The sequence below is a fragment of the Ruditapes philippinarum genome, unplaced genomic scaffold (assembly GCF_026571515.1).
Source record: "Ruditapes philippinarum isolate M1 unplaced genomic scaffold, ASM2657151v2 ctg1219_1_1_1_1, whole genome shotgun sequence".
Lineage (NCBI taxonomy): Eukaryota > Metazoa > Mollusca > Bivalvia > Venerida > Veneridae > Ruditapes > Ruditapes philippinarum.
In genome coordinates this window covers 58,115-84,164 of record NW_026855121.1, presented here as the reverse complement: position 1 = coordinate 84,164, position 26,050 = coordinate 58,115, and the positions used below count along the sequence as shown (strand labels likewise).

General features: G+C 32.7%; 1 protein-coding gene across 4 annotated transcripts in view; it reads left to right on the top strand.

Moving 5' to 3' along the window:
* Window positions 1-26,050, top strand: part of LOC132742156 (autism susceptibility gene 2 protein-like) — a 141,747-nt gene that overhangs the window by 91,195 nt on the left and 24,502 nt on the right. For all 4 annotated transcript variants that reach the window (XM_060730487.1, XM_060730486.1, XM_060730485.1 and 1 more), the window contains exon 6: window positions 24,385-24,439. In XM_060730487.1, coding sequence (XP_060586470.1) covers window positions 24,385-24,439 — 55 coding nt within the window. The remainder of the gene's footprint in view (window positions 1-24,384; window positions 24,440-26,050) is intronic.

Here is a 26,050-nt window from a genome sequence, read left to right as displayed (position 1 = left end):
TTGGATTGAAGTGACTTTGTTTATTTTTGTGTGGATTTCATAGCGGAAGTGATTTATTTTACAAATGTTAATCATGTGATTCTTTATGGACAGATTATAAATGTGAAAAACGTGTTAAAAATAGGATTTAGAAAAAAGAAATTATTAAAGTTTTGAAAAAGGTAAGATTGACATTTTTATGATTTTAATAGCTTTAAAGTCTTTTATACAGGTTGCCTTGATGAATCTCTGTTTAATCATTGAAAAATAAGAATTGTGATATATTGACTGTGAATTCAATAAATTTTGTGGGCTTGAAATTTCGTGGTTTTGTCACAAAGAACATTTTCGTGGGTTCTTAAAATTGTCGTGGACTGTAATTTTCTAAAAGGTATGATGTAAATGATGTCATGCAAAATAATATTTCAGCAGATGAAATGAAATTTTGCTTAATCTTTCTTAAATTTGTGAATTGACCTATCCACGAAAAACCACAAAAATTACTTACCTACAAAATTAATAATAATGATTTCGTAGTATGTTATATAAATTGCTTGAATATTAATTGGAGATTAAATAACAGAATTTGATTTGATTTTTACACATGAAAATATTCAGTATTGAGGTCTGTGAATTCAAAACAATAATTTTTAAAGTAACATCTTGATGTTTCTAACATAGAAAAGGTATGCCATTGTGATTTAATATAGAAAAGGTATGCCATTGTGATAACTTCACTAATATAGAAAAGGTATGCCATTGTAATTTAATATAGAAAAGGTATGCCATTGACATTTAATATAGAAAAGGTATGCCATTGTGATTTAATATAGAAAAGGTATGCCATTGTGATTTAATATAGAAAAGGTATGCCATCGTGATTTAATATAGAAAAGGTACTATGCTATTGTGATTTAATATAGAAAAGGTATGCTATTGTGATTTAATATAGAAAAGGTATGCCATTGTGATTTAATATAGAAAAGGTATGCTATTGTGATTCAGAGAAAGGTTCTTTTAGTACAAAATAAACCTAATATGTCATCAAGTACATGATTATATTTCCAGTATTTGTAAGTGCTAATTTCTTGCAAAGAGATATTTACCAGTTAACCAGCATGAGGTCCTGCGTCACATGACATTTAAGTTCTTTCTTTCACTAATATATTGGCTGAAATATGTTAATGAGAAATACAATGAAATCAGAACCCTTAGTCTTTTTATTATTTATTAAGGTGGTCAAAATAATATTATGTTCAGATTGACCCTATCTCACTGTTATGCTTGGGTGATTAAATTGTGGTCTCTAAACCCAGGTTTGTGGTCTCTAAACACAGGTTTGTGGTCTCTAAACACAGGTTTTATTTCTTTAGAAGACTGGGATCTCCCATTACATTAAGTGTCACAGTCATCAAGTTGTTTGAACTCAAGTTGGATTATTAAAGAAAAAGGTGACTTGGTTGAAATCATAAGCTATTGAAATTCTTCCGCATTGTGCTACACAATAAGTACGTTTAGAATAAATCACAGCTGGAAAGGAAAAAAATAAGTAGCTTCATATTATTTTTCTACCGTTTTTTTCCTTATAAATTTGTATAAAAAAAAAATACACAACAAAAAACCCCAACCAAACAATGAATCATGTTCACAGGTGTGGTAGCATAATAGTTGTCTGAAGTTAATTTCAAATAATGCTGGCAGATTTATGTTTTCCTCCCCTTAAATTAGAAACAAAAAATCTCTTAAAATAGTTGTCAAGGTGTTTAATGGCCAGAATGGGGGATTAATAATGTTTAATTTGTGGTTTTAAATCCGCATTGTTACTGTAAAATGCACTTTTTGAAAATATTTAAACAGGTTTTAATATTTTGTGTAACCCGTCACCCTGTTAGAACGGAAAGTGATACGCCTATGTCAGCATTATGACGTTGCCTTAGTGCAGAAACGGGTTAACTCTTATTAAATGATATAAGGAGTTAACCCATTACTGCACTAAGGTGATGAATATACAGCCAGGCTGACCTGCATGTCTTGTGCTGTCTGACCTGGCTGCAGAGATCTATTCTGGTCTGGCTGACCATCTACAAATTTTCATTTTGATATCCCCCAAATTAAAAATGTCCAATTCCAAATAAAAAGCTGGACAAGTCTGTTAAAGAAATTTGGCACTTTGATAAAAATTTAAGGGTTACATGTGTGTTGTATGCAGACTTTTGAAGGTCATTATTATGTGATTTTTACATGGATAAGTTCATTACTATATTATATCTAAGGTATTTTTTGAGCAGTTTAAGGAATGCCATTATAAATATACTCTGATAGAGCTGAAATGCCCATGGAATTACATACTTAAAGTGATTGTGTATCTAAGATTTTGTTGTCCTGTGGACCAAGAAAGTTGGAAAGTCGCTTATATGTGACTTAAAACCAAACACACCTCCCAAATTCTTACCTCCTGCAGAAAATTCAAGTCCTGGCTGATTTGTAGAAATGAAATTATATAGATGTTAATTAAACACCTGATATTTGCTGAAAAACTGGTCTTTCAAACCTTCATAGACAGAATGATAAATGAAAGTATATATATCATACTGGCAAAGATATCGGACATATTATTATAGTGGAAAATGGATTGAATAAGGGATATTTATGATCTAAGGTTATGAAATTAGAATTTTATTACGGGAAAATAAAAAATTACTGCGGATTCCACCACCCCCCCAAAAAAAACTCCAAAAAATCATTATGAATGCAAACAACATAAAACAAGAATGTTGTAGGTGGTTTTTTATTGTTGTTGTGATTACCTGATGGCTGAACGTCTTCATTGTTTACAGTCTGACATGCTTTAAAAAAAATGCACGCGCACTAGGTCATACATTTGTATTATAATTAGGAAAAACTGTAGACACATCGTAATATCAATCATAAAAGTGAGACACAACAGATCTATCTTTGTTACTATGAGTGGTTTTTTTTCGTCCTTAAATGTTCATGTTTTTGTTCAGTTATAAATAATTTGTTTGACAGTGATATTAATATTACTTACTATTTTTTCTAATATCATTTTTTTACCTGCAAAAAGAAAAGACTTACAAAGTTTACAATTTATTTTAATGATCGGATATCACTGAGGTCATTCACAGGGTCGTCTTTGGCCGAGTGGTTAAGATTGCCAATGTCAAACCACTTGTCCTCACCACTGTGGGTTTAAACCCTGACATGGACTTTGGATTCTTTCATGTAAGGAAGCTATCCAGCTAGCTTAATATGGAATGGTGGTGGTTCTACTCAGGTTCCCTTTCATGCCTGAAATGAAGCACAGAGTGGCACCTGAGGTCTTCAACCACCAGTAAAGCTGAAATTTAACAGATTTATAGAGCCTGGTCATACTGCATGGATGTTAAGGCTGGCCTGGCTTTAATTCTGGGGGCTTTAAGGCTATAATCACTTGATTTCAGCATGTTAAGATCTCATTGCATTATGTTCCTCTATTAACTGACAGGTAGGATTGTTACCTTCCATTGACCTCTGACCTTCAGTTGCTTTTTGTTGGATTGCTTCAAGATCAATGTCCCTCAGAGACCAAAATTAGATCTTCCTACTTGTCCAAGGTCAATTCTGAACATTAGAGAGCATCCACTCCTGTTGCACATATTCTTGTTTAACTTTTATTCCACTATATATCTTAAATGGACTTGTCCATCTTTCAGTCTGGACCATTTAAAGACCATGGAAAATTTCAAAACATGTACTGACTGAATAGCTAACAGTGCAGACCATATAGAAAGTGGAATATAAAGGGCCAAATTTCAGGCTTTTAGGATACTATAGTTTAACTTCATTATGGTGTATTTGGAGCGTTGGCATAAAAAAAAGTAAAAAATGTCACAACTAAGTGTTCTTGTTATTACAATGTTAACTGCATTTAATTCTTTGATGTAACTAATTGCAAGGTCATTTGTCTGGATTTTCTTCTTCTTCAAACAGTATTTGTTCAGACCATTTTACAATGAGGTAAAGACAGTCTGCAAATCATTCTTTTGGCTATGACTCAAGTGATGCCATAAACTCTTTGGACAAAGATCAATCTATGTCATAAAACACTCACTTTGTCTTCATTAACGCATTTAGTGACTCAAAGAATGCATATTAGAAAGTTTAGCAGAACATTGGTCTCCTGGAAGGGAAGGAGCCAAACTAAGTATCAAAAGTCAAAATAAGCCATGGTTCCATTTGGCTATAAAACACTGAGGGAATAACCTTTTGAACACAAAGATCATAATCTGTATGAACAAGCCAAATTATCTAATTATCTACATAATCAAATACCTCTGCTAATAAATAGACACTTAATTACAGTAATCATTACAGAAGTGTACCTAGTAGTTGCTAATCAAAGAAGTGTAAATTCCCCTAGAACAGAGGTTAAAAGGAGGGCGATAAAGGTTGTAAGCGATTCTGTTGGGTATATCTGTAAGATTAATCTTAGACATGTTGGATGAATGAAAATGGCTAATCTGTAAGTCTTGGATCTTTTTTTATCCTATTTATACTTCTGTCTTGAGATTGTTTTTCCTAGTGATGTAATCATCTGCCAGGTTGGTTGTACCATCGGTCTTTCTGAAAGTTGTGCTGTAATACTCTTGCTAGGTTGTATTTGGTCCCGTTTGTTTCATTTGAAATTGTCATCCAAGACAGATAGATAGTTTAAATTTTGGTTTGAAATAAGGTCACGTTAGTAATTAGGTAAGGGTCTATTAGGTAACACTGACAATTCTCTTAATGCCAGTGCGTTTGTCAGAAAAATAGGAGAAATATCCCCTTATCAGTGATATGTGTGTGTCCAATTTTGAGTATTCAGATATGACACGGTTTTGTAAGGGATGGACACAGTTTTATAAGGGATGGTTAATGCTAAGTTATGAAGTAGAAAATGAATATGTAAAACTGGAAGGCAGATCCCGGAAATAAGGGAATTAGTGAGGTAAAACATGAAAGAATGAATATATACATCATTGATGTATCTTTCAAACATGACTCGACATCTTCCTTAAATTGTTTTTAGTGTGTTATGAATATGCATGACTTTGGCCTTTGTTGTAGAAAATGGCATTTTTATGTACGGCTGTCATTAATATTGCAGATGTATTTTTCATGCTCCGATGTACGTCAAGGGAATTGTTTTCTTTATTGAAATGAGGATGTGAAACATGACTGTCTGCATTGTAAATGATTGATATGGAAAATGGGCCGGCATAGACGATATGGGTGATAGCAAATTGAGCATGTGGTCGGGTAGCTCCCTAGAGTATGATAGCAATCTCAGATCAGTTCCCTCGACATGTGTTCTAGTTGAGGAAGTAATTGTTATGACGGGGATAATGTATACCGATCACAATTGGCGATTATAAATCGAGCTGTATGCATGGCATGCCGTGTATAAAAAATGAGAATTTGAGAAATTGGTCTTATAAAAGTTACTGTCTCCTGACAGATTGTTTGATTAAATAGGAAGAGAACAAAGTTTTGTTGAAAGTTTTGTTTATATCTGAATGATTAATCGAATAACTTTGACGTAGTATTCACTGTCATTCTTGAATGAAAACAGCATTAAAAAGAGCTTTTCTTAGTCAAAATCAAGTTGCTGACGATCATTTCTGGTTTTGCTGTTGTTATTAATATTGAATAGGCAAGGACAATTTTGTGTAAAACTTACAAAAAGATTATTTCATTGCATTTTTATCATTTTGACACTTTGATTGTTTAAATAATGTTATTCCACCCCATGAATAATATTCTGTGTTTTTTACCAGCATAATGTATAATGGTTTGTTTGATTTTTATTTAAAAATAACCTTGTAATTACTAAGTTTCAAATTCCACTTCTAAAACTAATCTCTTTTATTTGGCAGTGTTTGACAATAAAATGGTTTATTAATAGATAAAAATAAGGTATAAGTGGCAGATTTAATAAAGTCAACACCAAGGGGTCCTGAAATTTTAGCTATTAAATTAACAAGTTGTCAATCACTGGAGAGTATTTTTCTGATCTTGAAAATGATTTTGAGCAAGCTTTAAAGAATGCCAGAAATTTAAGAAACAGGTGTCAAAATACAAATCTAATAGTACTTCTAATGGTCCTGTTAACGGAAGATATTTAACCCTGATCTTTCTGAATAATTGCCCAATTAGGAATTATAACAAACCCTCTGGTTGGAGCTCTTAAATGAATAATTATCATTCCGAGTCTTGAGAGGAGGTCACAATTCTCTTTATATATACCCGGTAATTTTGATTTTAAAAAAAATTAAATTTTTGATAATTAACATTTTTGATCTGGAATATGAAAATTTGATTTTTAGATATTTCATTACTAAAAGCAAACACTGATCTCTGATCCGTTGGTATAAATGGAAATAATTTGGAGTACCAACATTTTTCTCACGACCTCAATATCATAGTTACAAGGCTGTATGTTGTCGTCATAATTGTGAATAATTAACTCTAAACCTGTGCCTATGCCATCTGCACTGTTCCTTAGTAAATACTGAAGAGAAGAGCTAAACACTAAACCATGGTCAGTAACCTTAATGACCATGGTCAAACCATGGTCAGAAACCATGTTTGCGGCCATTTAACATAACATGGTCAACCATGGCTAACCATGACCTGTGAGCCATGTTAGTTCATGTTATTTCATGATAAAACATGATACATTTAACCTGGGATTGCAGTCCAATTTCAGACAGCTCAAACATTGTGCCAACTACATTTGTATCAATGTCAGCTGATTGATCTTGGTCTGCACTGGTTGCATGCCCGGTATATTCAGTTGCCACCAGGGTTTAAGGATTAATGATGTAATTTAGAAACTAGGCGATTAAAGTCATAATCTCAAAAAAGATATTTAAGACTTGTAACGTATATAAACTTCTCACATCAGACTTGCAGAACATAATTATTATTTTTACTTTTTTTTCCGTTCGGCAAGATTTATTACATTTACAAGTTTATGATAAGTATTTCTCGTATTCAAAACGCGAATATGAATCTTAATACGAATTATTATACCAGCAAAAAAAAGGAATGAAATACAAATGAATCGTCTTTATAACAAGATATTTGATCTTTAAAAGCATGAAAGATAAAATTGCGATTTAATTATAATGTGTAAAGATTGACGAAGATACACAATAGGTTCAGTTACAATTTTTTTTTTGCGTATTTATTCAAATGGTTTTGAAGGAATATAATAGGTAGAATTTAAGCGTGAAAACATGTGGAGATATGGAGTGGGAGAAATCGTTTGATGTGTGTACTTTGATAGCATATTCGCCCCTTTAATGATTATTTCAACATCTAAAAAGATAGAACATATTTAAAGGGAGATAATACACGGAGAGGAGGTAATTAGTAAAGCTTTTATTAACTGTATTTTTATGACTAATGGAATGTAATTTTTTCATAACTCATTAACTGGCTTTAATTTGGAAGTGTTGTATAAGTCAGCATGTCATGTTTAATTAACAGGTATATCATTATAAAATTTTAGCAAGTACACAGTTTTATTGATTGGAATACTTTTATTAACTTAGTGTAGTTCTTGAACTTTAAACTTTCTAAGGTCAGCCGCTGGCATTGCAATGTCCGAGTCAGTAACAGTAGTAACACAAACTCCTGTCCCTGGGGATGGGCAGGAAAAGCAGGGACCCCCCCCCTCCCCCCAGATATCCCAACTTGTCATATTTTCCAGTTCTATGTGTAGGCCTCTGCTGATTTCATGCAGTAATGCAACATTTCATAGTTTGGAATTCATGTAATTACAGATTAGTTGGTAATGTAACTTTTGACATTTTAAATGTTTGAAAAAAGAAAGATGCAGTAATGACTAAAAAATTCTGCCGGAAGCAATCTGTAGCTAATAATATTTGATGGAATCAGGTGATTTTTAAGCTAGGAAAAAACTGTGTAGAAAAAATTAAAGACATTATTTTATTATCAGGGAACTGCTGCCATAAGACATGCTGTGTGTTTTTAATTTCCTTTAGTGAAGATTTATTTTGTAATTATTTTTTTTGTAAGCAACTGAGCAATTTGCCACTTTATTAACTCCCCCTAGGAGGATTTCACATAGCTTTGCCACCATTTTTTTTTGGTTTAAACTTAGGTTAGTTCAGGTTTTTTTTTATCAGTTTTCACCCTGGGATTTTTGTTTACATCTCTATCTAGGATGCATTTAAGTAGCCGGAGAATTTTGAGTGCTTGCTGATATGTTATGATACGATATTGAAGTAGAGCTAGGCCCGTTTCAAGTGCCGTCAAAGTGGCCTTTAACCAGGCAAGAATAGATAATAGGGAATCACATGCTTAATAACGCCTCTACTCGAAAACAAAGATTAAAATCAGACTATCATCAAACACTGTATGAGTCGTTTAAATTTAAAAACGCGAGTATTACGCATCGCGTAAGAAATTAAACGCATTGAATGGTATCGTTACTTGGATACAAAGCACCGATGTTTTTTCCACAATCTTTTTAATTGGATTATTTTTAAAAGGGATATAATATTAACGAGGCACAAACTTAACACAGGCAAGACGGATTAGTGTTTGGAGTAGCATTAGGTAAGATTGCTATTGTTACGAAAACCTGAGTTACGATGTTTATTTCAATATGCATGTTTTTCATTTTCTCAAGTTTCATTTATAAAATTCGTTTTACTGATTTATGAGGTATAAAAGTTTCAATGATCGGGCTTAAGAAAATTAAATAAAAGTGTTGTATTTTTTTTATAATGTCGAGTGATGACAAAGCAGAAATAATGAACTCGGCTGCGGAATTAAGACACATATCCGGATAAGTAATTGTTTGCGTTTTCATACGTCTCATTCAGTTGGATTTAACTTAAGCCTTTGGCGGGATAAAAGGTGTGAAGAATTCTGTTTATGGAGATGCGTTACAGAAATAAATATTTTGCGGAAAGTAATTTCTGAAAATTGACGAATTGATAAAAACAAAGTGCTCAAATGCTAGAATAATGGATTAATGTTAGTTTATTTTGAATGATTTATGAAAAGTGATTTTGATGTATGTGAAACAAGTGAAAAACAAATTCTCGAAAATGTGTGATTCAAATGGATTGTTATTGCGTTTATAATTGAATTGTGCAGCACGAGACAAATGATTGTGTAAGCAGTCAACAACTCGGGGAATTTCTGATGGATTGATACTGTTGTATGTTTGTTTCTCTTCTCGTTTTTTTCTTCTCCGATAGATGTTTGTAAATTTGATTTGTTTAACGCTTTATTTTATTGTTTTTGTTGTTTGTTTTTTTTACTGTCCCTTCGAGCTTATTTTATTGACGGTTGTGACAGAAGCAGTTCTTTGTGATATATGCAAAAGTAATGTTGTTGTTTTTTTTTGCTTTTTTTTAAAACGGAAGTATAAATGTACCAATTTCTTTGATGAAGTGTTGTTTGGGGAATTCCTGGAACAGTTATTATTATAATGCCAATAATGGCTGAATTTAAGGAGGGCTGTGAAATTGATCGTCGCCTAATGGCGTTATACGTGTATGTTTGAAGATAGGTTGTTTTATATAGCTTTATGATTATAGTTTTACATCTATTTTCCTTTTTTATACATAATTATTTAATGAAAGATACAGAAAGTGAGATAAAGTATCAAAGAATGAAATCAAACGAGCAAAAAGTGTAATCACCTGGCTCTATCACAGCCGAGTATTACTAAATATGGTGGCCGATCAAAGGGGTCGGTAAACTGCTGCTGGGAGTTTGCCTCATATTACTTATACAGTTGGTAATGCGATACAGGTAGTTATTCTTTGTTTGTAACACTGAAATTTAGTATCTTACATATTCAGATAAAAGATGGAAACATTAAAATAGTTTTCTTCATGTTTTTTAAATAAAAAACAAAAACTATCCCCATTTCCACATTTTGATATCTGTTTGATATCCTTGTATTTATTCAACTGATATCTTTAATGTGATTCATGTTTGAAATCAGAGAAAAAGAAGGGGAAAAAAACTATGCAGAAAAATAGTGTGCATATTGTGGCAGGCAGGTGTCTCGTTTGTGGGTGGGATTTTGTGATTTAATTCTCTCTTTTTTACCTACAAATTAAACCAAACAATTTTTTTTTCGTATTAATTTATGTTTGATAGGATAGCAAACAAAGATATTTTATGTCCTTAAGAAATTTAATCACTATGCGGCAAGATTATTTTGTTGTTAGGTGTGAAGTTTAATTAAGGTAGGCTTAAGTGGATTGCATTTAAGGAGTAAAATAATACAAAAAAACCCTGATGGATTGGAAGTGTTTTTAACAAAAAAAAAAACAATGGGTTTTGAACTCTGGAATTTTTGTTGAAATTAATTTTGAATGTGTTGGTCATTGCACCCAAGCCTTTACACAAATTTTCCAGAAAATAACACCGAGTGATGGGGTGGGGGGCGAGATTTTAGTTTTAATAGTTTATATTATTAGTTTTAAGCTTTTTGCAACACACTTGAATCAATTTGCTCACAGAAATAATGGCCTGCCCCTTTACGGGGTTTGAACTTATGCAGCCAGCAATCCAAAGACTACTAGTCCAACACATCAAACACACGGCCATGTCGCCATGTTAAAAAGAAATTAAAACAGTTATTCCTACCTTCTAAACAATATTAAAATATGACATGGTTTAGAGGTTCATCTGGTGGATGTGGACTTATATATACCGGTAAATAAAGTGTGAATCATAATTTCACATAAAATGTGTTCAGCTAAGATTGTGGAGTCATATATATCAGAATGATTAGGCGTTTGTGATAAGTTTGTGTTGTTTTAGTGTGCACTATCTGGAGGATTAGGCCATGTATCAGCCATGTATCACTGCATATTTGCTGATTAGCTTGTCTTTAATCATCAGATATCAACTCTATCTTGATACGGGGACGGTTATAGCATGTTTATTTTCAGTAGCGAAAAAAGGCCAAAGTTACCCTCTTATCCAAGCAATCTTTGACAATCAAGCTTAGAGATTATTTCTCCAAAGTGCTTTTGATTTGAAGTTTAGAGATTAAATTTCCTGTGGAGGGGAGAAGTTATTGATAAAATTCAAGTGCTTGAAATTTTTCTTTCAGTTCTACAACTTATCTTGATACATAAGTAAGAAGTTTTTGAAGGCTGTCAGATGTAGATAACTTGAGGTTTTATTTCGAGATATGTCATGGGTCGTCCAAATTTGAACCTATTAAAATATACAGATTGTGATAATAGCATTCAACTCCCATGGAAATAAAACGTAAATGATAGGAAGATAGAAAGTGAGTTCTGAAGTACGTGATCAGAATGTCAGATTTGTAAGGAATGCTGATGATACAAATGAATTAAGGAAAAAAGCTCTTAAGTTTTTCTTTATTCCCAAACCATCTTCCTGGTTGTATTTTTGTAAGGAAGGCCATCATAACAGTTTTAATATAATGAATTTTTTCAACCAATGATCGGTGCCACTTTGTTTTTTGGTTGTTTTGTTTTGTATTTGTTTTGGTTGCACCAACACAGTATAGGTCATATGGAATTTTCCTGGTGGAGGAAGACCTCAAGTGCCCTTTTGTGCATTATTTATTTGGAACAAACGGGCACCTTAGTGGAACCACCAATGTTCCATAAGCTAGCTGGAATACTAAGCCCATATGAAGAACTCCAATATGCTATCAGAATTTTGAAACAGAGTGTGAGGTGTCAAGTTGTTGAAGTTGAAGTCATGACCTTACCAATCGGCAAACGATAATAACATCAATCCACTTTGTATCACTAATTTCAAAGTAGTCTTTACAAAATGAAATAAAAATGAGGGGAATAAAAAGTTGAAAAGAAAAAAAAAATTGTTGAAAATATGCGTTTTCCACAGGGAGTAATATTATTCTCTGCATCTTATTTTTTTGTCTGTTTTCATTTATATATTTATTATTTTTTATCATATATTTGTTATTTATATTACGAACAAAATAGACGATGGTTGGAAGATTATAGAAAAGTAATAACAGTACTATTATAATGGAAAAAGAAATAAGGATAGAAATATGAAGGAAGCTGTAATAACTTCTATACGTTATTAGTTTTTGTCAATGATGTTTGCTTTTATAGGGAGTTAGTTTATGGTGTGAATGAAATGAAATGAGCCGCGTCACAACAAAACCAACATAATGGGTTTGCGACCAGCATGGATCCAGACCTGCCTCCCCGCAGTTGTTCGCTGTTGGCTATCAGTTTCTCTACTTGTTAAAGAGTTGGTAAGCGAACAGCAATGGATCCTTATCAGACTGTGCGGATGCGCAGGCTGGTCTGGATCCATGCTGGTCGCAAATCCATTATGTTGGTTTTGTCATGACACGGCTCAAATCTGTTTTTGTATAGTCAAATTGACGACTGTTCAATGTAATTCTGTTTTTATTTGTGATGTCATTTAAAGAGAGAAAAAAAGAGGAATTATTCTAATATATCTATGTTAAAGTCTAAATTGCCGAAGAAAACGGGAGAAGTTATTAGTTGATTGAGTTGGAAGGGGAAAAGTCATTAGGTAATACAGCGTAAATATATCTGATAGTTATTGCTGTAATTTTTTGCGAGTGTTACCTATTGTTTTAATTAGTCTGGCATTAACGAGATGTTTGAAGAGTGCCGCAGGAAATAGACAAATTACGGGCGATGTTTATTCTTTCTGATTGTTGATGTTTTTTTGGATCATACTGACATGTGAATTGTTTCCCTATCATTTGCTGTAACGTATGGTTTTGTTCCATCTAAATTATAGCGATTTTTGTTATGTCGAAAAGAGAAAGGAACGTCATTTTTGGCAGTTGGGAGTGATACGAGGATTACATGATTATTTAGGTGACTTGAGAGTGTATTTTTTGTGCATGCGGGTAAAATATTTGTTTTTAATTCTTTCAGAGATCTTATTATGCAAATGAAATAACTTGCCTTTTTATACCTACATGTAAATCTATCCACTAAGAAGAAGGGAGATTTTTCGGTTGTTGTTGTTCCGGTTGTTGTTGTTTTTTGGTCCATGTCAGCCTGTCTGTCTATGTTATCTGTAGGCAATATTATTACGTTTGTAAATGGCATTTATATAAAAAATTCTTTTTTTTTTAAGTGGATATATTTTTCATTTTCTTGATCAATCAGTTCATTTGTTATTTTATGAGAGCATAAATTATGTAAATGGTATAGTTTTTGTTGCATAGAAACATAACAATTACTTTGTAGATGAGAACTCGAGATATGAAAATAATTTTGTTGCTCATGAATATCACTTATCCAATCTACTTATTTTCACGAAGAGAAAGTGCTGTTGTTGTTTTTTTTCGTAATTTTCGTCTATTATTTATGAGAGGGGTATTATAGAATTTGTTTTATTAGTTTGCCAGATGATGCTAGACTGGTAGTGCGTTGATGCTCAGTCTTAGAGACATAATCGCCAATTTTTTTGTGACACAGTCTAAACTCGCTAATGATGATAGAAATTCCTTGCTTGGCGGGGAGAACGGTAAAAAAACGGCATAACTCTGATGAAACTTTCATTGCCTTAGACACTATCTGAGGCTGGCAGTAATTCGGGTGTACAATTTGGTTTAGATTAGACAATCGACAGATCTTAGCAGAAGTATAACTGGAATGATACTGTGCTCAAAAGATTTGTTCATTATGAGACGAAGAAAGTCGAAGGATTAACCAGATTATCCGGTGGTGTGTGACGTATTTAATGGGATTTATATGCAAGTTTGTGTTTGTTACTTGCCAAGTTCTTTATACTGGATTAATTAAATGAAACGTTGATTTTTTGAAAGAAGTGGTAGAATGATTTTGTGAGAAGGATTATTAAGTCTGTGAAATTCTGTATATTGGAATGTACATAATTATAGTAGGTTGGAAAAATGCACTGAGGATATTATACTTTTTGAATAACCAATATTTGATCAGGTAAAACGATTAGCTGATAATTTATGAAAAAATATCTTTTTTTCCCCCAAAACTTGAGAATTCATTATGGATTTAAATGAATTGAAAAAAAAAATGTTGATACTTTTTCATTTTTATTATTGTTATTTCCATAAATGATTAAAATGTATTTTGAATTACAATCCTTTGTAAATTTACTACATGATCATTGAATATCTTAAGTACTTCAATAAGCCTTTAAATTTCGTATTTGTACTTGAAATGTGATCAAATGTGATGTTAAAGTTGCACACTTATGATAATGAATTATTTCTTAGGATAAAAATTTAAAATTGATACTGATATACATGTACAATAATACAGATTATATTCCTTTCATTTTATTTTAAATATCAAGTTCTACGTTAAAATTCAATTGCCTATGCATAAACGTGGAAATTATCATACATGTAGCTGAGTAAATATTAAAGACAGGTGCATACTGAATTGTAAAAAAGCACTACAAAAAAAACCCCAAAAATGATAATATGAAAATCTATAGCTTGGAAATTTTATGAAATTTCTGATTGATACTCAGAAGACTGAACTCTGTGACCCTTTTGACAGTTTTTATCTAAAATTGGTTATGATTTGCTGGCATTTTGTCCTATGGGATGGCAGAGTCCATGACATGTTAGAATATTAGATAGATAAGGCATTCATAATTATCCTCATTTTTTCCCCCTACAATGCCATAGTTTCTGTGACATGATTATTTTTGTAAGGAGCTTCAGGGTGCTTTTGTTCATTGTCATTGAATTGATCTTGTTTTTTGGGCTCGATTTGTCTAAGGATTAAGTGGGTGGGGTATTTTCCATAACAGAATTTGCTTATTATTTTGTGACAAGTTTAACACTGTAGTTTAATAGTATTTCAGTCTCCTATAAACAGCAGAGTCTTATCACCTTACAAGTATTTTCAGACTCTGTTGTAAGTTTAGTTTAAACATTTTCAATTTATTTTTGATAGTGAAAAAGCTTTTAGCCAATTTGAATGACTTAAGCGGGGGGGGGGGGGGGGGGGGGGGTTTCCATGAGCTGAATCAATTTATTTTTGATAGTGAAAAAGCTTTTAGCCAATTTGAATGACTTAAGCGGGGGGGGGGGGGGGGGGGGTGTTCCATGAGCTGAATCATAACTGGTGTTATATGTGGCAACACAGTAGTAACACGAGTATGGCTCGAACCCTCAAACCCAGGATTTAGAGGCTGACACCATGACCACTAGGTTACCTGACCTCAGATTCTATTACTGTACTATGTAGCTTTTCTGCAATTAACCTTGCAGACTCCTCCATTTGTACATCAGTTGAAACAGAAGTGGAGCACAAAATGGCATGAACTCATGTTGTTGACCTACAAATCATCATAGAATAATGTTTCTCTGAGTCACCAAATATAGAGAGAAACAGAAGCCATAGAGAAGGCCCAAAATGGCTTAATTGAAAATATTGCATAATTGGTTTGATTGAACTTATTCATGGACTGTAGTGGTAACTGTATGCTATGATCGCCGCCTTAGCATGAGCTTAAGCACAATTCAGCATTTAAACATAAAAAAATTGAAATCATCAGATTCTGCAAATGTGTTTATATACTGACGGTAATTATGGAATCTTCAATGTGCCATTCCATGAAAAGTGGCTATTGTCCCATTGTAAAGGAATGTGTGTGCCATACACGAGGAAACAATGGGTGAAACAAAACAAAATGGAATTACGAAAGAAGTTATGAAGCCTGCATAATCACAGACAAGACGTTAAAAGGCAGGCAACAATGTCGTAGGCAACACAGCTTCTTAAGAAGCAAAATCAGACGGTCTTACTTAATGTACGAGTCTATGAAAACCTCGGTAACACAAGATAGACTATTGAGACCACTGGCAAGTCCTTGTAAATGCATGGTTCTCAAAATAACAGTATTTTAGTATAAAGTTATAAACTATTTACTTTGATTTCCTGTAAAATATTCGTCAGTTAGTTAAACAGAATATGTCTGAGCTTTCTCATAATTTTTATGTCTTTATCTTTTACTGAATCAAAAAGATAAGTTACATCCAATTTCATCACCAGCTGAGAAATAAAGATGAAATTCACTGGGGTTGTTTTTTGTATAGCTTTGAAACTATCTGATTACTCTATTAATGTAATTGGCTTCAAATGAGGGGTGCCCCAGGATTGTGATAGATACTCAGAAGAGTGCAAAAATGTTACATAACTAAATACCTATCTAATGGATTTAGTAATAATATTAAGAGTGAAAATTAATTAAGTGGATTTTTTTGTTATGTGGGATCTTAAAAGATCTGTTGATGTTGTAATTGAATTAGTAAGATGCATTACTCTACCGTATACTGGATATCTTTAGCAAGAATCTTCTTTTTGCAAGTTATATTTTGTTTACATATGAAACCGTTAAAAATTAAAACACCGGAAAAAAATGATTAAATGGTCTTTATTTAGAAACATTTGTGATAATCCAATGTGTGTAATTAGAAGGATGTTATCGAGCGCAACAGAAATGTGGGGTTTCCACCATCTAATCATAGGGTACTAAGGCAATAATAATATAAAATTATCAAGTAATAATGAGTCTGGGGCTCCAGTCTTAATTGGAAGTCTCATGATTTGAATCCAGAATTAAATGAAGTCTGATTCGGAATGTTAATTGGAATTAATAATTATGCAGAGAGCGTAACAGTTCACTCAGATAATTTAATAAGGACAACTTGTTGAATATTTGAATATATAGCAATTAAGAAGAAGAATACAGATTACTTCAGACGTATAAATTGTATCTACATGACAATATATAAACAGGAACTTTAAGAACTGAGGAACGGAAAAAGGACTTCGTTTGTAACATTACCAGAATTGATCATAAGACAGCTATTATTAATCCATTCATCTTGTGCAATGTAACTTCTTTGTTAGTGGATAAAGTGACTGTCAGACAAGAAACTGATCTTCTGAAATTTAGTTGAAATTGTATGTTTTAAATTACTTTTGACAGATTTGAAGTAACATAGTTGAATGATGATCAATATGAAATGGTAAAAGATGGAACAAGAATTACATAATTCTGTTTTCCTGGAATCACTGTGTGACATTGTGATTATTTATCAATTTCCAAAAAAATTAATTGTATGTATGTAACAATTTCACTGCCAAAACTAACAGTATGTTACATTGAAGCTAAATGTTCCATGGTGACCGCCTGGGTGCTGTATAAATACATTATGAACTGTTTCTTTAAGGTCTAAATTATACCTTTGTAAGATATAAATGTTGTATTTGGGGCAAGCTCAGATGCTAGGAGTGCTGACAGTAGCTTACCATGAGTAGGCAAATGCAACATTTTCAATGTTGTTGTTGATTTTTTTCAGCTTACAAATTTGAGCATGAAAAAATTACCAAAAAATGATCATTAATTATTGTATTCTTAAATGGTTATTCCTCTTCTGGACAAAACTGTAGGTGTAATAATAAAAAAGTAGTTCCTGGTTATTTTAAGGAAAAAAAAGTCATCAGAAGAAATAAGTAGTTTAAATATTTAGGAGCTGAAACTACCATTGGCTGTAATTTTGTTGTGTGGATTCAGTGCACATATGTCGTACTCTTGGTGTTTCATTCTATTTCTTTTCTCTTCGTTTCTGAAATGGTTTGGCAAAGAAGTTTATGTTTGTTTTCTTTATTATGAAACATACAAAGGACAAAAATGCATCTACATCCTCAGGTAATGCAAAAATTGCCCTGGAAGAATGATTTACTAGTCGGAATTAGTCTGTTACAAACAATCGTTATCATACCAATAATATTTTCAATTCATTTACTGTTGGCATTTTGTTTGTTTATTTATTTATTCCTTCACTGTCTTTCTTTGATGACTTTGGCAGGCACTATAGCAAATGGTTTTTCCAGAACTTATGAGGCTTTTATTGGCCTCGTTGTTATGCATAATTTTTGCTGGTATTGTTTTTAGTTTTTAGCCACAAAGTGTTGCTTTTTTTATCTTTTTGAATTTACTGTATTTGTTGAGCATTAATTTTGATTGTGTCACTGTTATATGGAAATTGAGCTTCAGAATGAAGAAACATATGATTTACAGTCCATTGATTGATGATTGGTTGTTTTACTGAGGATGTAATTGTAATTAACCAATGAAATTAAGTAATACATATTTCAAATATAACAAGCCTGATTATCATTAATTAAAATATTGAGATGAAAAATTTTTAGTTTACTATCTCAGTATTTAATCTTTTGAATCTGCCTTTATGATTGAAATACTGTTTGGAAAAGGTGTACAATGAAACAAACAAACAAACAAACAATCTTTTGAATATTCAAAACAAATAAACAAAATCTTATCAGAAACAAGGGTTTAAAAAGATTAATCAAAGGAAAAAGTCAATTTTATCTGTTTGAAATCTTGTCACTGAAAGCTATTATTGATTCATCTAGTGAGAAAAGTTACAGATTTCCTTGCGGGGCTCTTTGCTGTATTGTCATATATAAAATTTGTTTGATGGAAAAAATGGAGTAATTCAATTAAGAAACTGTCAGTCAGTAAATGCTGTCAGGCAAGTATGTGTTTATTTATCAACAAAGGTGCCTGAAATAACATGCAAACTTGTATGTTTATTTGTGCAGAGGGACAGATTGTGCTGATTACAGACAGATAGTGAAAACTAATGGGAGGTCGTGTACAGAAGTTTCTTCTGAACTTTAAAAAAAAAACGTGCTTGGTGATGTTTTTCTCCTGCTTTTACTTTCTGTAGCAGACAGGGGTTTCTGGTTTTTCTGTGAGATAGAAAAAAAAAAACTGATGGGAAAATTGATAGAGAAAATATATTCTGAGAGTTTGCTGTTGAATAGAACAGTGTAAAATGCTATTTATAGTTACACAGATAGTTCTGTGTTGTATTGAATCCTTTGGGGTTGTCTCCTGGGTGTTGATTGGTCGCTATCTCATTCTATTTATAGTAACAGCAACAAAGGTCATTAAGTTCTTTTATTCAATGAACTGTTCTCATTTAACCTCTTCAACCAATTCTTTAATGAAAATGTTACATAGTGGGATTCTTCAGTTTAAACAATGTTTTGTCCAAATTTGAGAGCATAAAAATGAAGTGACTAGTAACCTCACATTGGTGAGACAGAAATGACTATTAGACACAATGTCCAAGACCAATGGTCAGAGACTGAGAGAAATTTTACCACAACCTCGGATTATGGATTATGAACTGGCAACCAGGGTTACAAATCTAATGCTCTCCCTATTGAGCTAAAGGAGCCGACCATCCTTCTAATGAACTGGTTGAAGTCTCTGAATGGTAGAGGGGATGCTAACCTTCATACCCAACTAGTATAGACCCGCAGCATGTTTACATTATCCTTGCATTTTGCTGGCAGACTCTCACAGTCATTTTAATGAATTCCCATTGGTTATTCCAAGTCTGCTGCTTTTTCAGTTCTAGATGCTAACGAAAAGTGTTACTAATTGGATGTAATCATTGCTGTAGAATTTATTTATCTATACAGCTGGCCTGATATGACCTGACTAGACCTGACAGTAGACGGAGGTTAGTCGAGGTCAATTGGGCAGTAATTGGCTGTATTTGCCAGGGTTGTTAAGGCATGTAATTACCTGAGGGAGATCACAACTGACCACTGGTAACCACAGATCAATAAGATGATGGTAACCGGAGAATGTCAGCTATTTAAAAGCTTTTCAGTGTCTCATGGTTCACTGCTGTTTATGCTGTGGGTTTGTTGTTGTTGTTGGGTTTATTGTGGCTATCAATGAATATTTTAATGACGAAAAAACAAAAGTCATCATACGTACATGTAATTAGTTTCTTTACTGCAATTATTTTTTCAGTTATTAGTTCAATATCCAATTTCTGGTTCATGTAAGCTCCTACTGGTTGTAGATAAGATTTGTTCATTTAAGATGGGATTTGTTCATTTAAGATGGGATTTGTTCTTTAAAGATGGGATTTGTTCATTAATTCATTAATGTTAGACTAATAAAGGATTTGTTTTGAAACAGTTGATCAGTATATTATTCCAGTTAAAACCAATCACTCAAGTATGCTTAACAAGGCTGTGCTTATCATGTGCTCAAGAGGCAAACTAAGTACTATTGATACTTACCAAGGGCTACATGTACTTACGAAGGGCTACAAGTACTTACCAAACACTAAATTATATTCTTACTAAGGGTAACCTATGCGTTATGATACCAAGAAATTATGTGCTTACCATAGGCTGAAGATAAAAACCAATCACCACTGGTGCTTATAAAAAATTCTGTGTGCTTACAAAGGGTGCTTACCAAGCACTAAACTTATTTCATACTATGGTCTTCTAGGTGTGCATGAATACCAAGCAATTTTGTGCTTACCAAGCACTAGGATATAAGTTCTTTTATGCTAGCCAAGCACTGTAAGTGCGTACCAAGCAATATATCTAAGTCTCCCAAAATGAACTGTATATTTCAAAAATATTATAGAATTATGATACTATCAATATTCAAAAATAAGTCTTATCTTATAATTATAGCATTGGTAATTATATTACAGAATCATATTTTAGCATTCTTACATTACATGAGGTAATGGTTTGTTGTTAAATTGACCATGTATCTCACATTGTTTGGAAAACCTTGTCAGTCTGTTCATTTGTATGTAAAAATCTTAAATGTGTCTTTTTTGCTTGTCTTTTTTTCTTCTTCTTTTTTTCCCTAACCTAACAATTCAACAATTCAATAGGATTGTAACATGTTTCGTATCATATTTACATAATGAACTTAGATTAATGTGGAAAAAAAAAACATATCTGCAGATTTCATTAGGGTAAAGAAGAAAATGTTAAAAGTGACATCTGGCGGATACATTAATATACAGAATACAGCTACTTTATAATGTACTTTATATAATGTTCGATATTTTGTTACATAGTACTGTTCTAATGTTCGATATTTTGTTACATCTGGAGCGAGCTGTGATACTGTGTTATCGAAGGCCTTTTTTCGTTGCAGCTTATTATCTATCATTCTATGCCAAAAGAGGAAACTTTTAAATTTGTGTTCAATTTTTTTTCGAAAAATGTGGTTATTTCTTCACAAAATTGAAGTGAGGATTTAGGAAATATACTAGTAGTGATTTCAGTACATTGAGGTTGGTACTTATTCTATAAAAAATTGATGAAGTATGAGAAAAGTTGGGAAAAATATTGAATTGTTTTTACTGTATTTGGTCAGAAAAGAGTCAGCAACTTGCGTTTTGTGTACCTTTTTGACTATCAAAGTGTTACTGTATCCAAAGCTTTTTATCAATCGGTAGTAGGCCTACGGATATGTGACTGAAAAAACAGAATAGTATTTGTGTGGAATTCAGGCAAATTAGATTGGATATTAAGGGCTTGAGTAATTATGTATGACTGAAATACTATGTGGCAAACAATGTTATTGGTACAGTTTCATTAACAGTAGTTTCCATGATTTGTAAATTTGTTCCATCTTGCATCAGAACACATTAAAAACAAAATGCAACTGCCATTTAAATCATGAGAGCTTTAAATTTTTGCTATATATATATATAATATATATAAGTATACATGATAATGATTTGTTAGTGAATATTGCTGCTGTTTATGTGTTGACAATTTTTTTTTTTTTTATACACAGCTACTGATTTAATTACGAGGCAACTGTTTAATGCTTTGGTTTTTTGTGACTAATTAACTGGTTCCTATAGCTTTTGAAAAAAAAAATCTTTTTTTTTTATAGAAAAAAAAAATGTTATTTGTTTCCCCCCTCTTTAGAATCCCACAGAGACGAAATAGAAATGACTTTATTCTTGCTAATAAAACCACACAGGTTTTTGAACGAGACCAATTAGCGTGGAAATTGTTAGGAAAATTGGAAAATTATAGAGAAATTTCTGACAAATTATCCCTATTTGTTTTCCCATTACATGAGAGACCGGCTCTTTGTTTACTTTCTAATGTAGCTTCAACAAATGAATTATTGGCCTCTAAGGTTGCTGTTAATCAAATGTTGTTTTCCCTCTGTTACTGTGGAAACGATAATTTTTCATTTCTGTTATTTTTTCTTTTACACATATTGGTTGTATTGTGGAGTAAAAATTCTGTCTACTGACAGATTCTCTTTTTATCTTTCTGCATTCTTTTGAGTTTTCTGTATTTCTATTTCCTAAAAAGAGATGAAAAGACTTAGCTTGTGTATCTCCATTGGCCTGTTAACTTTTTTAAACTGTTGATTTCTTCCCCATTTGAGCCGCTCAGGACAAAACCAACATACAATCTGGGCAGTCTGATCAGGATCCATGCTGTTCGCTTACAAACCCTATAACAAGTAACAGCATGGATCCTGATCAGACTGCGCGGATGCGCAGGCCAGTCTGGATCCATGCTGGTCGCAAACCCATTATGTTGGTTTTGTTGTGACGCGGCTCATTTTTTTTTTCTCAATTTTCCCATCAGGGAGTTTAATTCCCATTATTAAATATCTCATACAACATCTAGACAAAGTAACCTTTTAATATCAATAAAGAGAATATTTGTTGCCGATTAATTTATGACTTGATTTTTCTGTTGTTTACAGACTTGTTTCAATCTCTGTCGGGTAATTAATAACAGTATCGCAGGTAATATTTTACCGTTAGACAATCTGACATTATACGTTAGACAATTTAAACAATCCAAGTCGTGCAATAAAGAAGAAGATAGCATGCTGTGTTTCATTAATAGATCTGATTTTTGATAATGAATAAATGGAGAGTGTAATATTTCACAATTTTTTTTTATCAATAATTCTCCTGTATCTCAGTAAAGGGTATAGTGTAAAACATGAAGTGTTGTGTCAATATTGTTGTCATCATGGGCAAATTAAAGGTGGATGGATGACTTGTTTAAACAAACATTGCCGGTGATTTTTATCATACATGGGACCTCTGAGTCACATAGTTAAATATTTTTTTAAGAGTACAATAAAAATATAGTTGAGTGAGATTACTTTATACAATCAAACTTTTGTTGCTTCTTCTTAAGTGTTTTAAATACAGTAAAACTTTGTGATAGTGAACTTATAGGGATCATGACCTATGCAGGCCTATGAAAGAAGTATCTCAATGTAAAACAACCTATAACATCTTATGTGCGGGCGAATGCATAGATAAAATTATTTTAATGTGCTGTATTTAAATCATAATAACAGGCAAACCAGTGTACTAAAAACCTTCCCTGAAGATGACCCTTTTGTCAGTTTCAGAGTTCCAGTTTTTTGTTGAAAATAACACATTGTACACTGAAACTGCTTATAGAATTTATTGAGATTTGATCTTTTTGTGAAAATGACAACTGGAGATATTTTTATGTAAATTTCATTTCATTTTCAGTATTTTATTCCTATACTTTTTACATACATGCCATAATTTTTTGGACAGCTTTCCGGGACACTTTTCATCGCGGCAAAAATGGATGTGTAGGCAGTTGTGGAAAAGTGGGGGGGGGGGGGGGGGGGGGGGGGGGTCAATCGTATAACGTTATTAAATTAGGACGACTTTCTCCTGATTTTTAATGATAAACAGTTAACTTACTAGTTTTATAAGTTGTCTTTTAGGTCGACATATTTATCATTTTAAAAGTATTTCTTTATTTAATTTATTATTCCCTAAAAGCAAGTAAGTTGTAAGTTATAAACCCGGTGAATGGGCGCGGCCATGTTGTTCACCCGTTATATCTTAAAGTCATGATAATTACTACATGTCACGTAATGCAATTCTTCCAGTCATAAAAACAAACACAGCAAGGTGATTTATTTGACACCTTTAATTTTTTTATTTGATAGATATATTTACATTGTTTGTAATAATTAGACTTTCGGCAATTTAGCGATTGATCTAAAAATTAATGATTATCGGGGATTAACGATAATTGTTAAGGGCCGTAAACAATTGATCAACCCGACCATTAAACGCTGCCGAATTCAACAGAGAATGTTAATTGCCGATGCATGAAGAATCTATTGCCGAGGGGAATCGACAGTCGATAATTGGGGGGCTGTATATTGTAAACTTGTAAGTGTCAACGTTCCTGTGTATTTTGTGTACCAGGTCAGATTATGTATCACGATCTAGAGATGAAATGTGCGAGATTTGATTTAAGAAAATTTATGAAAATTTTGCAAATTATCATGATTTTTTTTTCCGGGATCAAATCGATGCCCGGGACATCTCCGGGACAGACATCCGATTTCCGGGACAATCCCGGGCATCCGGGACGTTATGGCATGTATGCTTTTTAGTTTTCACTACCTATAAGCATGCATATTCTATAATGCTGTATTTCTGTATATTTTCAGGTGTCAGATGCCAGTCTAGATATCTTCAAACCTATCAATAACAGTATTATTACATGTAAGTGGATTTTTTTCCTCACCCTTTTTGGGACCTGGTATAGACTGTTTGTCAGATAGGAAATTGCTTAGTTCCAAAACTTAGTAAAATGGGGTTTAAAAAACAAAAACGAAAGCTCCACGTTTGGAAATTTTTGAGGTGCAAAAATGTGCCCAATTGGAAATTGCCTAGTCCCCAAACTAGGTGAAATTGGGTTACAAAACACTGCCAAGTTCTGAATATTTATGAACATTTGGAAGTTTTGAGGGGGAAATATTAGGAATTTGTAATTCAGGGCACACTAGGTCAAACCATACACCTATCTAAAGAATGGGGAAAAAAGATGGATCTCTCAGCACATTATAATTTATCAATATGCCCAGTCACAACCCCAGTGAAAATGTCACCAAAATCTCAGTGAAATTTCGCTGAAATGCATAGAATTGTCACAATGATAGAATTTTGGTGAAATTTTACTGAAATAACACTAAATTTTTGATCGCTGACCATTTTCACTGGGGAAATTGAATGGCACCTCACCAATGGTCCGGCGTCGGGAGTTTGCTGCAAGTTGGTTGTAGTACTCTGATGCCTACACGTACCTGAAAGGCACCTCAACCTTTAAAAGCAAGAAAATTACCTTATGGCATTAGTTTACATTCTCAGCTTAAAGTTAATTTTCTGCACGAAAAGTTATCTTTAGCTTAATACAAATTAAAAGTTTATTTTCTGAACGAAAAGTTATCTTCAGCTTAATACAAAATTAAAAGTTTATTTTCTGAACGAAAAGCTAACTTTAGCTTAAAACAAAATTAAAAGTTTATTTTCTGAACGAAAAGTTATCTTTAGCTTAATACAAAATTAAAAGAATATGAAACTTATGATAAAACATTTAAAAAAAATATAAAGAATGTCAGTTTGCTTGACCCATTTTAAGTATCTCTAAAACCATTTCATATTTCTTGATTTGTTTTAAGTATATCTCTACAAGGCCATTAAATGTCCTCTTTAAGATACTTCCTTTTGTCAAAAGGGGAAAAAAAGACAATGAGGAATTATAAAAAAGCAACACAACACAATTAGAGAACACTGTCTAGTCATGGGAAGTTTGTTATCGGTTGATGATATAACAAAAGATAACACGCTAGTTTTAAATCCAAAATTGGCAGACTGATGCCCTTAATAAACCACTTAACGCTGTCATGTGAATACCTCTTAGGTCTTCTCGAACAGAATGATGTTACTATGACAACGTCACTATTTCCATAAGAATGGTTAAGTGTTATTGAAGTGCAACTGAAGAGGTATTTGACTGGTTAAGAGCGCACTTAGGCCGCAAATGAATAGCAGGCAATCAAATACAAGTTACACTTGACGAGTTTGAGAAAGTACAAAGAGCGTGTGGTTTAAGTCTGAAGTGTTCCAAATGTGTTTTAGTTCTTGATTGATTAGTGTGCACATAACGCTCCCTTGCCGTATGCACGCTGTGCGCTATATGCGTTGTCTTATAGGTCATCTTTGTATGGGGCTTTTGGCACAGTGATTTTTATTACCGTGATCTCTTATATGCCTTCTTCGAATATAAAGAGGTTGTATTTTGTGTGTGTGATTTGTTAAGGGATTGCTTTAAGA